This window comes from Trypanosoma cruzi, genomic scaffold (genome assembly GCF_000209065.1).
Source record: "Trypanosoma cruzi strain CL Brener 1047053516415 genomic scaffold, whole genome shotgun sequence".
Taxonomy (NCBI): domain Eukaryota; phylum Euglenozoa; class Kinetoplastea; order Trypanosomatida; family Trypanosomatidae; genus Trypanosoma; species Trypanosoma cruzi.
In genome coordinates this window covers 29015-44798 of record NW_001849443.1, presented here as the reverse complement: position 1 = coordinate 44798, position 15784 = coordinate 29015, and the positions used below count along the sequence as shown (strand labels likewise).

Here is a 15784-nt window from a genome sequence, read left to right as displayed (position 1 = left end):
TGTGTCGGGTTAAAATGCATTTTTAGCACATGGCGCAAATCTGCAGTGTACACGGCACTAAAAATCTGGGCTTTTTCCAGTGGTGTATCCCCAACGCCACGCGCATTCAAAACCCCGACAAAAAAACCCTCTCTCGAGAGAACATTCGCCATACGCTGGACATAAACGCTCCGTGAAGAACTCAAAAGCCCCGGGAGAATCAGCACCAATCCCCTCACTTGTGCGTCACCAGATAACACCGGTGGTAAGCAGTCAATAAAGAGTGGGTTGCCATCCCCCGCGATCACCTTCTCACGGATGTACTCCACCCTACAGTGGGGACGTCGAGCTCCAAGAATGGTATGTACATGTCCACTGTACATAGGGCCCTCATAATACTTATACGAGCCCAGACCAAAGGAGTCATAGACGGTCGAATTGCGGAGAGAACTGACGGTAGCAATGCGCCGGTCCTTCTGCGAAGAAAACGTGAGCTCCTCCTCCTGAATCATCCACTCAAGAAAAGTTATAGGCCAGCGGAAAAACAGGTTTAATAATGTTACTGGAACAACGTAAAACAAAAGATGCACCACACAGTGGGTGACAAGAAACCCAAAACGATTTGCAATAAGTTTCATTGGGAGGCCCAAGGTATATTTATAATAAAGAGAGAGTAAAAGAAAGAAAGAAAGAAAGTTTTAAAAGAACCACGTAAAAGCGAAAAAAAAAAATAATAATAATAAATGTAGTGAAGACTTGTGCCCTAAAAAAAAAAAAAAAAAAAAAAATAGGTTGAAAGCACTCGCTGCCAAGAAAAAAAAAAAAAAAAGAAAAAAAAAAGAAGTATATATAAGAGACAGACAGAAGCGCAGCCAAATTATTTTGTCTCAACAAACTGCAAAGAAATAACAGCAACAAAAAAAAAAAAAAAAAAGCGACACCACGTAAGCCCTCAAAAGGCACTACTACAGACATCACCAAATTTGTTGTTATTTATTTATTTATTTTTTCTTTTTCTTAATTAGAAGAAGAAATAATAATAATAATAATAATATTTTCCTCGCTCCTCCTTTCATTTTCCTTTTTTTTTTTTCTTTTTGTTTTTAATTTATGCTTTTATTTTTATTTTCATTTTTCAATTATTTTTTTTTTTCTTCTTTTTTTTCTTTTCCATTTGTGTGCTTGTGCGTTTGGGTGCTCATCCATTTAACCCCAGTCCCCACCGCTCCACTCCTCCCCGTGCAGTGTCCGGCGTCCACAACCAACAAAACCCCCCTTCCCCACACAACCGCCATCCACCCAAAAGGAAAAGAAAAGAAAAGAAAAGAAAAATGTTTCTTTGAATACATCATATCATACAACAAAACTGTTATTTGGAATCGCAATTACGGAAACGCCTCATGTCGGAATTGTCTCCTTTTTTTCATTTTATAAATCTCTTTTTTTTTTTTTTTTTTTTTTCCCTTTTCTTTTCTTTTACTCTTTTTTATTGTTGTTGGTGTCTTTTGTCTTCCGTCTCATTCGTGTTTCTTTTGTCCATCGATTGCTTCTGCGGGGATTCAGGCGTTGAAATTCATAACGTAAATAATTATGCGAACAGGAGCAGGAAAAGAAAAGAAAAAAAAAAAAAAAATTTTTTTTTGAAGGCCAATTCACCACCTTTATTTTCGTTCACTCTTCGTTTCCCTCTTACTTTGCCCCCTTTTCTTTTTTTTTTTTTTTTTCTTGTGTGTTTGTGTGGGGTTGGGACCGCAAACGGCGGGTGCGCACTGCCCGTCCGCCACTCTCCCCCTATTTTTCCCCAGCGAGCCAACAAAAAGAAACACACACAAGAAAAAAGAATTCCTCGCCCCAATCACCCCCACGCACAACTCCTTCACGACGCCTCCTCTCTTCGATTAATTCACGCAAATCCCCTCTTTCCACGGACACAAATATATTTCTTTTCTTCTTCTGCATCTTGCCGCTTTACATCCGTCCTTTGCCCCCCCCCCCCTTCTCTCCGAAAGGCCCCACACGCAACACGCACCCGTCTCCTCTCACTCCATCCCCATCGGCCCTTCGCGCTCTCCGTGCGCCGATGCATTGTGAAAATAGGAGAAATCTTCAGTCCAGCTGCTCCTACCACCCCGTGTTATCACCAATCCACGCAGCAAAAAAACAACAAACAAAAAAAGCAGGAATATCCATCTCTGTTGCTAGTGGGAGTAAAAGGAAAACAAGAAAAATAAAAAGAAAAAAAGGAGCAAGCTGGGGTGCATGCGTCGTTCCAAATCATTCATAGGCCAACACACACGGTGTGTTTTAATTCCATGGAGCCGTCGTAAAGTTAAGTGAAAGGGCCTTGCTAGTCGGTTGCAAAAATTTCCCTGATGCACTTGACAGTCCGGGTGGAGCAAAAAGAGGCGCGCTGCTCTGAAGCGGGTCGGTACTAAAGGCTTCATTGCTAGCAACACCTCCCGACACGGGTGCCGAAACAGAAGTGTATCGTGGCCGCTCCGGGAACATCCCTCCTGCAAAAACAGGGCTATTTCCTGAAATGACTGTCGTGGGTGACGTCGAGAGAGGTGAATGCAGTGAAACCGGCGCGGCACCAGTCTTAACACCAAAGGACGTGTGGGGTGCAGAGTTGCAAGAGGTTCTTCCTGTTACCATTGTAGTTGGGGTGAAGGGGCAGGCATTAGCGTCAAGAGTGAAACGTGGTGCTGCACCACCACTAGTAAACGGAGCGGTGACAGTGAAACTGCTGCTATGTCCTGCTGCCGATCCACCCGCATTATCTACGCCGGCAAGGTGAGTTGCCGCTTCTGGCTGCTGCAATGGGGGCAGCTGTGGTGAAAAGAGGACAGCAGCAGATGGGGTCCCGAAGGTGTTCGCGGTGTCTCCGCCTTTTGCGCCCTCACCGAACGACAATGGATCTGTCATAGAAGCCCATGTCGAAATACCAACGCCCATCACTTCTTCGGCAGTAGACTGCAAGGGTGGAGAAAAAACTCCACAACTGTTCTCCTCAGAGGCACGTGGCAATGGAATTGACAATCCACAACGACCACTACCACCACCACCAACAAAACTGAAGGCGAGGTTGGGGTTCACGCCGGGTGCTGCAATCGCTGATGACTGTGGCGAACGCGCTGGAGACGAACTTGTCGCTGACAATGTCGATAACAACAACAGCTGCGAATTTGCGCCATTCGTGGATGACGGAGCCCAAAAAGACTGAAGATCATTGATAGCCAGCGTCTCATGACGGGTTGAAGACATCTCCGGAATGCGTAGTGCTGCCGCCAAATCCCGCTGTTTTCGGCGTTTGGCCTCTCCGCGTTCCTTGAACCGTGTAATACATGCGGCTGCTTCAGCCTCTAAGCTCGACAGTAGCTCATTGCTGCTCTTAAGCTGCTGCCGTAGTTGTTCCACCTCGAGTTTGCCCTCCTCAATCTGTTCCTGAAGCTTTTTGGTTGCAACCTCTTCCTTTGACTTCTCCTTTGCCAACTTTGTCACTTGTGCACGAGTAGCAGACACCGTTTGGGTTAGCGTTTCCAATTCACGCAGCAGCTCGGGACTAGGCCCAACCTTAGCAAGAAGCATCTTGCGCTCACGGTCCTTCTTTTTTTGCAAAGCCTTCTGGTAAGATTTGCCATGCTCGCTCAGCAATTGACGATACCCGCTGTTCCACGCCTGATCGACGGCCTCGCGTTGTTGTGACTCGCTCTTCTCCAGTTTGATAACGACCTTTTCCCATTCCTTGCGGCGCTTCTCATTCTCCGCATTCGCAGTAGCGGTCGCAGCTGAATCTGTTGTCGCCTGCTGATTAACTCTGCCTTGTTCCATGCTGTTCTCCAATCCCCGATTTGCACAAGTACTTTTACCGTTTTGATGATTGCTGCTTGACTTTTTCCTCTTTTCTTCAACTGGAGGTGCACCGTTGGGACAAATCAAATCCATAGCATACTGAAAAACAAGTCTGTCCTCTACACGGTTGTAAAGACGATAACCGGACTGTGACATGGTGGAACTGTGCAACGCTACGGTCAGTGAGACAAAGTTCTCAAACCCCATCAACTCCCCAGGCGCGGCCTCTACTTCTCGCTCCAGAAACAATGCGGAACTCTCCCTAAGCGACGACTCTGGGTTCGGGGAGAAATCACTGTTTTTGCTCTTGTTATTATTGTCACCTCCACTGATTCCATTATTCTTCCGCTTCTTCTTGGGGTCCTGCGTCCGCACAATCATATGGGCAGTAATAGGGCCAGTGTTACGATGCCAAACATAAAAGCTCAGTTTGTCATTGATCACAGTCAACAATGCATGCCAACGGATCTTGTTGCAGCTAAAACGATTACTTATCAATCGTTGCAGCATTATCACCTTCATAAGTTTGGCATTGTCCACGGTGCACGTGTAGCGCCCAGGAGCGTGCTCGTGAATTTGCATCTGCGGCATGAAGGAAAGCTTTGAAACAGATGGAACGGAGTAACGTGGTGAATAAAAGTAGTGGCTTATTTTCTCCGCTAACAGCTCGGGAAGTTGATGGGCATCGACCGACTCTGTGTTCTCTTCCACAGTAGAGATGGAGAGCTCATGACAAACTTTTTCCAGCAACGGGGTCGGAAGCGGTGAGAAAAATGTCACTACAGCGACAGCAGAGATTGCAGCAAAAATGTCTTCCGGAGAGCAGCATCGGTCCGGGAAGCCAAAAATATTGGCAAAATAACGAAGGTGCTCTGCACTCAGTGTACAAATGTCATGCCGCAGGGAAAGAAGACCACGCATTGGACCGTCTTGGTCATCCTCTCTTCGCGGCGTCATTTCCTTCACGCCAGCGTCCGATGCACCGTTTGCCGCATCGGCAGCGGCTTTTTTATGACCCGAACTATGGATGCTTGCGTTATTGCCATCTTGACGCCAGTTACCGCCTGCATAAGACGAAAACAAAGGCTGAGGCTCCAACGTATTTGAAACAACAGCACAAATCGTAAAGGCAAGTAAACGAAAATGTTCGGTGATGGTCAAGCGGTAAACCTCCCCGTTCCCACCTTCAACTGGTATGCCCCACCAGGCTGCCAACTCGTTTATTGTGTGTAGACTCAACGAGTTGACCTTTTCGGTTGTCTCCTTGAGATCGTCCAGATCGCCAAGGAAGGATCGATCCTCTTCATCCTCCTCCTCCCTTTCGTCGTCATCGTCTTCTTCAGTGTCATCCGTGTAGGTGTTTTTGCCACAGCAAGCTCCAGCGCCCTTACTTCTCCCTTTGGAGTCTTTGCAATGCAAAAGCTCAAATACCAACGAGGGATGTTCAATCTGTGAGGCCGTCTCAAGAATCGCGCGTGGCAAACGCACCATCACACCAGCATCGTCACCATCGTCATCATCATTGTCATCGCCACCGTCATCATTTTCATCTTCTACCCCGTGTACAGCAGAAGATGCCCATGCCAATGCTGCCGATAGCTGAGCTTGAAGTTCACGCTTTGAGAGCCTTCCAATTGGCAAGTTCCCACTGCCGTTTAACGATGAGGAGGATTTTGTCATAGGCGAAGGGGGAGATGTGCTGTAATCTGAGCCATTCTGCCCATCCACAGCCTCCTCTGCGCGTTCTAGCGAAACGCACACACCGCCACTGCACTGTTGCAAGAGTTGGAAAAATGCCATACCATCAAAGTTCGCCACAAGCTCATCAGGAATAGCGTCTTCCTCTCTCCTGCTGCAATTCACCAATGCCTCCCGTAAGAAACTACGAGGCGACTCTGGTAATGCCCTTCTGTTGCGACTCCCACTAGCCACAAAGGCGGCGGCACCGATGTTGTTGTCATCTATCCGATGTGAAGCAGACGCGGCAGTTGGGGATGAAGAGGGCGCCGCTGTGGTTGATAAAGAAATCATTCCATCTCGGCGTCGCTTTTTAGGAGCCATTGTGCTCGCGTTTTTCTCCTGCATTCTCTCTGCCAAACCCTCCGACGCTTGCGGAGCAGCAGATGCAGAGTCGTCTCTCACGTTGAACGGCTCATCCGTATTTGTCCGAGTCGTACCACTTCGTATGCACTGCGGTGGAACAGCAGCGTCAAGTTCCTGCCCAAACTCTAAATTACTGCCGCGATTCTTATTGGAAGCCTTTTTCACTTGATGCTCCTTTACGCTTGCAATGGCAGAGATAAACTCCGGGCAACTGCGCCGCAGCAATGTAAGAGGTAAAGCGTCCGTCCCTCGAAAAGACTTTCCGCTCTGCTTTGCACCTTCCGTCTGGGACATGTAGCCGCGCCCAACACTTCCCCGCTCACTTCTCCTGCCCGCCTCTTCCGCGTGCTTTAGCCTTTGTTACTATCCTTTTTTTATTTTTACTATTTCCTTCTTCTTGCTGTTTTGGTGGGAAAATGTAGCCTTTGGTTGCAGCTCGATTGCGGTGTCGGCACACAAATGAGCAAAGACAAAAACAAACAAACCCCCCTTTCCTCCCCCCTCCGCTTCCCAACAATAAAATAAAATAAATTCCCTCACTCTCTCTTTCTCTCAAAAAATAAAATAAAAATAAAAATAAAAAAAACTAATAATAATAATAATGAAGAAAAACAAAAGTGAGGTGTGCAGAGCGGCAAAATAAAATGTGTCAGAGAAAATCCCCCTTCTACGCCGTGGAATTAATTATTGTTCCCCTTTCGTGGTGGACCTCTTTTTTTTTTTTATTCTTCTTTTTCCCCCACCGTCGCACTCCCTTCTTCTTCCTCTTCGTCGTGCTCCCAATTTACTTGCCAAAATTTCTTCCTTTTTTTTTTTTTCGCTTCGTGAGATAATTCGTGGCGTTTGGCTTCTTCTCAGTGGCTTTGGTCCAAACCTTCTTCCTTCCTGTTTGCTTCCCTTTTCCCCTCAGTGCCTTTCACACCACCGTCTCTCTCCCCCTCTCTCTCCTTTCTTTGCCATCCGCGTAACGGCAGCGCACCCCTGTGTGCAGGGAGGGGAAGGGGAGAAGAAGAGACATTAAAAAAGAGAGAAAAAAGCGCAAAAGAGAAAAGGAAAAAGGAAAAGAATAAAGAAGCAAAGAATCCACAGCACCACGTCATTCCCTCCCCCTTCCTCCCTCCCTCCATTACTGCCGCTTTATTTCCTACTCTCTCTCTCAGTTGTTCACTCACGCACCCCTCCCCTTTTCTCGTTCCCACGGCAAGTGCCTGGTGTGTCTCAGCAACCCAGTGTCAGCCACCCCTCGCAGAGGCGCGTGTTCACAGACACACAGAGCAGAGGCAATGGAGAGTCTTAAGTAGCGGGGGCAGGGAACTTCTTACAGCTCTGCTGCCACGGCAAAAAGGAAAAAAAAGGGTATCCTTCAAAGAACAAACTCCGCAATTTATTTTTTTTCCTTTTTTTTTTTTTTTTTGTTCTTTCTTTCTTTGTGTCAAAAACCATTTATAAAAAAGAAGATATAGAAGAAAATAATTGGGAACACTCTTTTCTATTTTCGGCCACGTCGTGGCTTCCCCGCCATCTCTTAGCCAACAGGGCACAACACATCCTTCCCTGTGCTCGTGTGTGTGCGTGTGTGTGTGCAGCGACGTCTTCTGAGAAAAGAAACAAAAAAAGAAAAATGGGGGTGGACCTTCTTTTTTTCTTCTTTTCTTTTCTTTTCTTTTTTTTTTCTTTTTCTCTCAGCCTTTTTTTTCACACATTTGTCTGTTAGATTTATTTTTAATAAATTTTTCTTCTTATTTTACTTTATATTTATATAAATATAAATATATATATTTCTTTCCTTCTTTCTTTCGGCCCGCGTTTGTGTGTCCACTCCCTTCTTTTCCATCGGGGCCTCGTGCCCGTTCATTACACACAGACATTTGTTACATTCCTTTGATTCACCTCTTTTTTTTTTTTTCCCTCCCTCCCTCCCTCCCTCTCCCTCTTCTACTCTCGCCTCTCACTTCGCATCGCACATGTCTTGCCACCAAAAACTTCAATGTGGATGCAGAAGCTGCAGTGGCGGCGGCCGTGATCGCAAAACGAAAAAAAAAAAAAAAGAGGGGAAAAGGGAAAAGGAAAGGCGTGCAGTGACAAGCGAGATGATGTCACATAATAATTAATAATAATAATAAATAATGAATAATAATAAATGTGGCAGCAGCAAAAGGCCATGGAAGACAAAAATTTACGCACACAACACCCACTTGTTTTAATCGACAACGCAAAAAATAAATAAATAAATAAATAAAGAAGAGAAAGCAAAACAGAAAAGACGGCAAGGAGAAAACAAATGTGGGCTTCTCTGATTTATTTTGTCTTCTCTTGTTTCACCTTCCAGGTTGACGGTTTTATACCAACGTCTGCGTGTTAACCGATCATCGCCACCTCAACTTCCCCTGCGCCCGCATTCGTTCATAAATTTACATCCACCCCTTTCCCACGGGTTTCTTGGGTGTGCCGTATATCTCCATCAGTTTATGCACATTTCTGCTTCTTCGTTTATTAAACTCTCGTTGTTGCTTTTTTTTTTTTTTTTTTTCTCTTTTCATTTTGTTGCTTCGTTGACTAAAATGTTTCTCCTTCTTTCGTCTCGGCTTTCTGTTTCAAAGATCACCAGTAAAAAAGCTGCAAGGCGGCCGTAAAGGGGCTAACAAAGAAAACGATATGCTTGAAATGTATACACATTGATGCGTCCCCCACCTTCTTTCATCTGGTCATTTTTGCTACCACCACCACAACTATTATTATTAACTATTACTATTATTATTATTATTATTATTGCTGCTGCATCCGCCGCCACAAATATGTTTGTTTTCATTCCTGTTTTACTGTTTCTTATCAACATCTCTCTCATATTTCACCCATTTCAGCTTACTCGATCCATACATGTGACGCCCTTTCCAGAACAATGTATCGATGCTCACCACTGATTGTGAAAATTATTCGTCTGCATATATCCCGCCTGCGAACGCTGGTTGAACATGGGGTTCACGCCACCGTCAGGCATGGGTCCACGCATCTCTCCGGCTCCCATTGGGCGGTTGTTAAAGTTGCTCTGCATGTGTGGGTTCGAGCGCATCGGATTTCCGCGGCCCATGTGCGGAGGTATATCACCACTCCTGGGAACAAAAGACTTTCCACGAGGTGGCTGGTAATTCATGTTTTGGTAATACCGGTTATGTTCGTACGGTGGGACAACTGGGCCATGGCCGAGTGCCCAGTTGTCGGGACGCGGCGGAGGACACCACTGCATGTTCTCCTGCATGGCAGGGGAGTACGTGTAACCAGGAGCAGGCTGTGGGCCGTGCTGTGTCGGTGCAGGAGGAGCCGCAGGAGCACTGCGGACCGGTGATTGCTGAATATGGTGATGATGCTGTTGCTGTTGGTGATGTTGCTGTTGCTGTTGTTGTTGTTGTTGTTGTTGTTGTTGCAGTTTCTGTTGTTGCTCAAGGATTTTTGCACGCTCCTGTTGAAGGTTCTCACTCTGTTCCTGCAGTTGACGCTCAAATTTAGACAACTGGGCACGTTTCTCATTCAACTCAGCCTCTCTCTGCTTGCAGTAGTCCTCAAAAACGCGACGCGAATCCTGGAGCTCGCGGCTTTCCTTCTGTAATGCAGCCACAGCACTTGCCATCGTCTGCTTCTCACCTGGAGCCTTGAAGATGACCCGAGTGCCCTTCTCCTGTGCGTCAATAACGTCCTGAGGGTACTGAACAAGATAGGCAGGGGCTCCTGCCTGCACCTGTTCCTCCCGATGTGGTTGTGTGAACTGATTCACAAAACTGTAATCGTCGTCATTGGCCCAACTAAAATGTGCATCAGATTCTGGGAGAGTAACAGGCTGCTGCTGCTGCTGCTCTTTTTGTTGGACCGGCGGGGTCGGGGTCGCCGAATTCTGCTCTACAACTGGCTGTTCGCTGGCGAGTTGCTGCGCCGTTTCTTCGACGGATGCAGCATTCACCTCTACGGCTAAACTTTCTACGGTAGTCACCTCAGGCTCCGGGGTGACCGTTTTTGGTTCTACAACCGCCGCCACTGTTTCAGTTTTCGCTACGGCTGTGGCTACTGTTGGTTTTTCTACGGCAGCGGAAGTGTTATTGTTCGAGCGCTTGCTGGCACCGACTCGCAGTGCATCAAGGAAGCTCTTGCCCGAAGATGCCTTGGTGGTGTTGGTGATCTGTGTCTTGATGATAGGCCCTGATGGAGGGGCAGTCTCCTCAGCTGCATGTTCGTCCCGCTTCGACCGTGGGTGATCGTGTGAGCCCTTCGCATTCGGCTTACTGTTATTCTTCGCACTACCGCCGTTGTGGTTGTGAGAATTTGCTGTCACGGTACGTGGAGGCATCGATCCCGTCGTATTCAATTCAGCCTTCTTCGTCACTTTGTCTTCCCTTATTCTTAGGTTAATTATATGTACCACCCTCTCTCTCTATAAATATATAAATATATACGTGTTGATTTTCCGCTTACGTAATTTGTAAAGTTTTATTTAAATGAGTTACAATTTTTTGTTTCTTCTTTTTTTTTTTTTTTGTTTTCCCCTCACCCGAGTCCTTTATTCTCTCCTAATATGCGCTTTTCCTCCTAAGTTAGTGTGTGTGTGTGTGGGGGGGGGGGGGGGCAGAAAAGGAAATTGGGAGTTTAAGGCAAGTCAGTGAGGAATCCCTCGTTGCAGGTGCAGCCCGCACATGTCAAAATAAGCCACGCAAAAGAAAAAAAGCAAGACGACATTCTGCAATGATTCGCCCCAACTTTCATAAAAACGCACGCAGAAAGGAGGTGAGAGAGAGGGAGCGAAAGAGAGAGAATGTGCGTGTGTACGTATGGGCGTCATACATTCATGTATATTAGATAAATATATATATATACTAGATGTATACACACATACACACACACGCACATGCACGAGACACAATAAAGAAATGCAGGAGGAAAAACAACTTACCCTCTTCTCAGCCTCCTCTTTTTTTCATCGTTTTTTTTTTTTTTTTTTTTGCTGCTTTTCTTTTTATTTTTATTTTTTCCTTCTCCTCACCAGTCGTCCAAGTCGTAGCCAAAGTCGCGGTCTCTGCAGCAGAAGTATGGCGCCAGGAGGGACCAGATGTACAGCAGCACTGCCGCCCACACGGTGGCACTGCGCACCCAAAAGGCGATGTTGATGCTTCCAAGCAGGGTGCTCTTGCCCATCCCACTCACGTGCCATCCGGTGGCCAACATCGCAAGGTACATTGAGCCTAACATCATCGTGGTGTAGAAGAATAGGTATTGGCTCAAGTGCCCAATCTCGTCAGGGTCTTCGTCCTCCCCCTCCTCGTCACGGCCAATGCCAAGTGCGCTGCCGTTGCCTCCAGAAGAAACAACACTGTAGCCGAGCGCAAAGCTGCTGACGATACTCGCAATGACCATCTGTTTGATCGAGTTCGTTTGGCCTTCGGGCACAGCAAGGCGGTTGCAGTACTCATCGGTGCCGGTTCGCAGGGTAACAAACATTATGCCACTGGAGTACAGAAACACAATGCCGCTTGGAACAATCGAGCCGTGTGGAATCCAAACGGATAAAACGGTAAAAACAAGAGCGCTCACAAGCACGCTGGTAATTGCGAATGCATTGTAGTTACAGTCTGAATGGGGAACGTACATGATATATGAGGCAATGTTGACACCAATGGCCCCCAAGTATGATAAGACGGCTATAGCAAAGAGGTACCACATCCACTTACTGGACCTTTCACTCCGGCGCCCAAAGTCATCGCTCCATTGATAACTGAAGTCCACAAGAAAGATAACATTCATCAATAGAAAAAAAGCGGACGCAAAGAGACACACGTACGCGTAAATGGCAAAAAAGCCGTTTGGAATCCAAAAAGTGGCGACAAACACCAACAACAAAAGAATTGTTTTCGCATAAAAGAAGCGTTTCTGAAACTCCACTCGTGTCTCCGATTCGATGCAGCATGTAAGATCCGAAACAGACAAGAGGTGCAAGAAGAAAAAAAGCGCCAACGCAAAACTGACACGGTAGACGAGTACCTCCGCAGTGCAGTCTTCACTCAAGGCGCTGGTAGCGAGCTTGCAGCCCTTTTGAAGAATAGAAAGATGACTAAAAATCCCCGAAAGAGAGCTGCGCAGCAACATGGTGAGAATCAGGCCAAAAAACAGATAACAGGCGTACTGCACCCGCAGTAAAACACCGGGGGTGAATTGCGAATTCCCACCCGAAGTCCCAACCATTTTTTTCTCCTCGTCAGACATAAATCGGGAGAACGGAAATCAAATATAAAAATATGGAGAGAGAAAGAGAGAAAAAAAAAAAAAAAAAAAGATAGAAAAAAGATGGGTCAGGGCAGGTGCACACTGATATGCACGGAACACTGCCACTACCAATAATAATAATAATAATCCACCAACACTCAGATATTTTATTTCCCTACACAAATCCCTTTGGTCGCCGCCTCCTATACGTGTCTAACAAATCACTCCAATAAATAAAATAAAAAAAAAAATCGGGAGATGAAAAAGAAAAAAAAGAAATATGGCAGAAAAACAAAATATCAAACACAATAAAATTTAAAAAAAGAAAAAAGAAAGCACGTGGCTGAAATGAAGAGACAGATAGATATCCCACTCCCGGTACATTTTTCAAAGCACCATTATAAAACTTGTCGCCAAATACATCTCTGTTTTCATCGTAAATGGTGTGCACGTCGTCTCGGCAAGCCCACCGACAAAACAACAGGAAAAACATAAAGAAATAATCTAAAAAAAAAAAGTTAATTGGTCGTTGTATACATATCAGTCGCAACTCTCGCTACATAACACACACTTGTCTAAAGAAACAAGTACATATATTAGAAATTGCAGCTTTTCCCTTCTTTTTTGCACCCAATTGTGTTTTTTCCCCACCCTTTTCCTTCCTTCGTCTTCCGCAGTCTCACAGACCGTTTAGGCAAACCGCTCATCGTCCGTGGCAAGAGAAAATTTCGTGTAGCCCATCTCTCCGCCACCTATGCTGTGCACCTTCCGGATGGCATCCGACTGCGCCGGGGTCAACTGCACGCCAAGAGACATTAGAGTCGCAAAGAACTGCCCCTCCTTCACAAAACCCTTGCGCGCTCGGTCATACTGGCGGAAGGCAGAAAGAGAGACGGAACGACGCGATGCCAGAGTGCGACGTACCTTATCCATTGCCGACTGATACAGTTCGGCCTGCAAATCCTCTAAAATTTTGGTGCTTTTCTCAAATCCAGACGCCGTCTCCTCTTTTAAGGCGACGGACTTTTCGTTCGCCGGCACCGCTGCAGGTACGGAGGCAGTATCGGTGGATGTGCACAACCCGCGACGACGCTGCGTGACCGCCATGATGCCTACACCTGCCTGGAGTTTCTCTGACACAACCGAGAAGAACGCCGGGTAGTCGACATGCCCCTTCAGTTCACTGTGGGCGAAGGCCGCCTCAAGTGCCTGCAGTTCGACTTCCGTGAGATGAAGGCCCAGAATTGATACGCAGTGCCGAAATCGGGTATTTGTCACATGACGGTGGCGCAGTTCATCACCATCTGGAAAGAACTCAGATAGCCGGGCTTTGCGTTCTTGCAAAAAGCAGCAGATTTTTGTCAAAACACGTTCCACAAATTCCTCGTCCACAGTAGCCCCGTGTGGGGAGCCGTCACCCAAGCAGACAGATGCGGTGTTGGTCCTCAGCATCATTGTGTCATTCATACCAGAACTCGATACCCCAGTCTTCTTCTCCCGGATCCCTAGCTCCATCTCGCCTTGACCAACGTCGCGGACAAATCGTGTATATTCAATCAGCTCTGCATCCTCGGGTGACGCGTAATAGCGTGACAGAAGACTTGTATCGGCCGGAGACAACACAAAGCGATGACGTGCAAGGGCTCGTAAAAAGTTTGATTTCGTAATCTTCCCGCGGTGCAGGCGGTCAAAATCCGAAAAAAAAGGGGTCAGCATGGCATGGTGCGTGGCGACGTCGTGTGAAAGACGGGCGAGAAGCCGTGGAAGAAATTCACGCTCCGCATCCGTGAGTTTCTCGGTAGGGTTATAAAGCGCCTCTTTAGAAATCGCGCTGAGAGCTCCTTTGGTGCTTTGGGATGCCGTAAATTTGAACTTCGTTGTGACTGAAGGCACCGCCGTTGGCGCAAATTCTCCAATGTCGGTGATAAACCGGTCGAAGTCGACGTGATCACGCGCCTTCGTCGACTTGTACTCTCTTTGCAGCAGTTCAATTTCCTGTGGATGCAACTGTAACCCAGCTATGCCAAGTGCCACCGAAAATTTCTCGGTCTGTACCATGCCGCTGCGCAAAGGGTCAAAATCGATGAAAAACTCATTAACACGGAGGTGTCGCTCCTCGGCCTGCATCGCCACCTTTGCAAGAACCTCTGATAATGTATCAGCAGGCCGTGAATAGGAGCCGCCCTTCTGGTTCTGCAGCTCTCCCATCCCAGTCGACCTCATTAAACGCGCTGAAGTCAGTTGCAAACTGTGACTATTGTCCACGTCCATAACAAACTGGTAGTAGTTTACCTCGTCGCTGGGACTGCCGTCTGCATTGCGGATAAGGTACCACTTCACAAGAAGAGAAATCTCCTCCGGGGAGAGAAATATTTTATTGGTGGCCAGAGAACGAACAAAGCGTGACTGAGTGCATGTTCGATGTTCATAAATGCCCTTACGCACTCGATCAAAGTCATGCAAAGTTGGAATCAAATGAATGCGGTTCGATTGGACAAGACGGCGCACTTTGTTCAACACAAACTCCGCACGCTCTTTTTCATCAGCGTCAACCTCACTGAGAAATTGGCCAGGGGTCCTGGTCATCTCATAGTAGTTTGTTAAGCCTGGCGTAGCGTCTTCACGGCGTGGGTTGGTGTCGGCAAGAAACTGCACGTAGTTGACGCGCGGAAAAACCTCTTCGTTTGTTCCACTAACTGTGCCCCCCAGCCTGGCGTCTGCATACGCCCGCGTTAGCGTGTCAATGTGCTCTGCCGTAAGGTGAAAGTTTACAAACCGCAGCTGCCCAAGCGCTGACTCGAACTGCGGGGCAGTAACAAATCCCGTCTTGAAATGGTCATAGGCCTTCAAGAAGTCGTCGCACCGCAAACGATACATTGAAAACTGCGAGCGCAGCACCGACAAAAGCTCATCGAGGGAAAGCGGCGCGGAAACCCCATGCGGGGAAATATGCGGCGAGATGCTCGCGGAAAGTCTTTCCTCCTTTAAGGAGGTAGAGGCCTCAATGTCCCTGCACCATGCGGCGTACAGCACGCCCCCATCCTCGTCACCGTACTTCTTTATAATGAGCTTCAATATGTCATCCCGCAGCCCCTCAAATGGCAGGCACCGTCTAAATTGTGAGGCAGAAACTTTTCCGCTGTGGAACGGATCAAAATCTTCAAACAACTTTCGTAAATGTATCCCACGCACCCGTACAGCGTAATGCAGCGAGCGGAAGGTCGTCTCCAATGTGCGTTCCTCTTCATCCGAGAGCATCTTTCCCTTGCGCCTCAGTGTCGTCAGCAATTCTGCCGGTGGATCCTCCACTCGCAAAGCATGAAGAAAGGCCACATAATTCACATCGTTCGAAGCTCCTCCGCGTGGGGTCCTGCTGCCCGTCGTCTTGTTCGCCGGGAGAGCAGCAAAGGCACTTGTGAGTGTTTCAAATTCTGCGTCACTGAGTTGAATAGAATTGATGGCCAAAGCGCGGCGGAACTGCGCGGCTGTAATACGGCCGGAACGAAGTGAGTCAAAGTCCGCAAAGAAATCATCAAGCCGCAGTCGACGTTGAGCCACCCGTACCCGCACCCTTTGTAGTACACTTTCTAATGCAGACATGAGCCCT

General features: G+C 47.2%; 5 protein-coding genes across 5 annotated transcripts, besides 39 other annotated features; all 5 read right to left on the bottom strand.

Annotated features, from left to right (window-relative positions):
* Positions 1-617, bottom strand: Tc00.1047053507765.149 (hypothetical protein, conserved; the record flags this gene model as incomplete). Its single annotated transcript, XM_808161.1, has 1 exon — positions 1-617. A coding segment is annotated over one exon (617 nt), but the record flags the coding sequence as incomplete, so codon positions are not given.
* Positions 1-1028: a sequence feature (heterozygous, non-Esmeraldo-like haplotype).
* Positions 644-675: a microsatellite.
* Positions 700-724: a sequence feature (AT_rich).
* Positions 745-767: a microsatellite.
* Positions 790-822: a microsatellite.
* Positions 969-989: a sequence feature (AT_rich).
* Positions 1012-1033: a microsatellite.
* Positions 1029-1149: a sequence feature (haploid, non-Esmeraldo-like haplotype).
* Positions 1055-1149: a sequence feature (A-rich).
* Positions 1150-1169: a sequence feature (areas merged during assembly that could not be assigned to a particular haplotype. This can correspond to areas where the two haplotypes were merged or to regions with more than two copies in the genome that were merged during assembly.).
* Positions 1170-1260: a sequence feature (haploid, non-Esmeraldo-like haplotype).
* Positions 1261-6781: a sequence feature (heterozygous, non-Esmeraldo-like haplotype).
* Positions 1282-1310: a microsatellite.
* Positions 1419-1467: a sequence feature (A-rich).
* Positions 1587-1612: a microsatellite.
* Positions 1682-1706: a microsatellite.
* Positions 2284-6228, bottom strand: Tc00.1047053507765.140 (hypothetical protein, conserved; the record flags this gene model as incomplete). Its single annotated transcript, XM_808160.1, has 1 exon — positions 2284-6228. The coding sequence occupies one exon, from the start codon at positions 6226-6228 to the stop codon at positions 2284-2286; it is 3945 nt and encodes a 1314-aa protein (XP_813253.1).
* Positions 5317-5382: a microsatellite.
* Positions 6490-6551: a sequence feature (T-rich).
* Positions 6782-6839: a sequence feature (areas merged during assembly that could not be assigned to a particular haplotype. This can correspond to areas where the two haplotypes were merged or to regions with more than two copies in the genome that were merged during assembly.).
* Positions 6840-7980: a sequence feature (heterozygous, non-Esmeraldo-like haplotype).
* Positions 6938-7016: a sequence feature (T-rich).
* Positions 7318-7363: a sequence feature (A-rich).
* Positions 7569-7613: a sequence feature (A-rich).
* Positions 7649-7715: a sequence feature (AT_rich).
* Positions 7840-7861: a microsatellite.
* Positions 7981-8541: a sequence feature (areas merged during assembly that could not be assigned to a particular haplotype. This can correspond to areas where the two haplotypes were merged or to regions with more than two copies in the genome that were merged during assembly.).
* Positions 8035-8074: a microsatellite.
* Positions 8152-8174: a microsatellite.
* Positions 8446-8471: a microsatellite.
* Positions 8542-11939: a sequence feature (heterozygous, non-Esmeraldo-like haplotype).
* Positions 8665-8705: a microsatellite.
* On the bottom strand, positions 8846-10270 carry Tc00.1047053507765.130 (hypothetical protein, conserved; the record flags this gene model as incomplete). Its single annotated transcript, XM_808159.1, has 1 exon — positions 8846-10270. The coding sequence occupies one exon, from the start codon at positions 10268-10270 to the stop codon at positions 8846-8848; it is 1425 nt and encodes a 474-aa protein (XP_813252.1).
* Positions 9288-9372: a microsatellite.
* Positions 10430-10463: a microsatellite.
* Positions 10758-10820: a microsatellite.
* Positions 10901-10948: a microsatellite.
* On the bottom strand, positions 10957-12177 carry Tc00.1047053507765.120 (hypothetical protein, conserved; the record flags this gene model as incomplete). Its single annotated transcript, XM_808158.1, has 1 exon — positions 10957-12177. The coding sequence occupies one exon, from the start codon at positions 12175-12177 to the stop codon at positions 10957-10959; it is 1221 nt and encodes a 406-aa protein (XP_813251.1).
* Positions 11940-12677: a sequence feature (areas merged during assembly that could not be assigned to a particular haplotype. This can correspond to areas where the two haplotypes were merged or to regions with more than two copies in the genome that were merged during assembly.).
* Positions 12220-12257: a sequence feature (T-rich).
* Positions 12406-12512: a sequence feature (T-rich).
* Positions 12678-15784: part of a sequence feature (heterozygous, non-Esmeraldo-like haplotype) that runs on past the window's edge.
* On the bottom strand, positions 12868-15777 carry Tc00.1047053507765.110 (hypothetical protein, conserved; the record flags this gene model as incomplete). Its single annotated transcript, XM_808157.1, has 1 exon — positions 12868-15777. The coding sequence occupies one exon, from the start codon at positions 15775-15777 to the stop codon at positions 12868-12870; it is 2910 nt and encodes a 969-aa protein (XP_813250.1).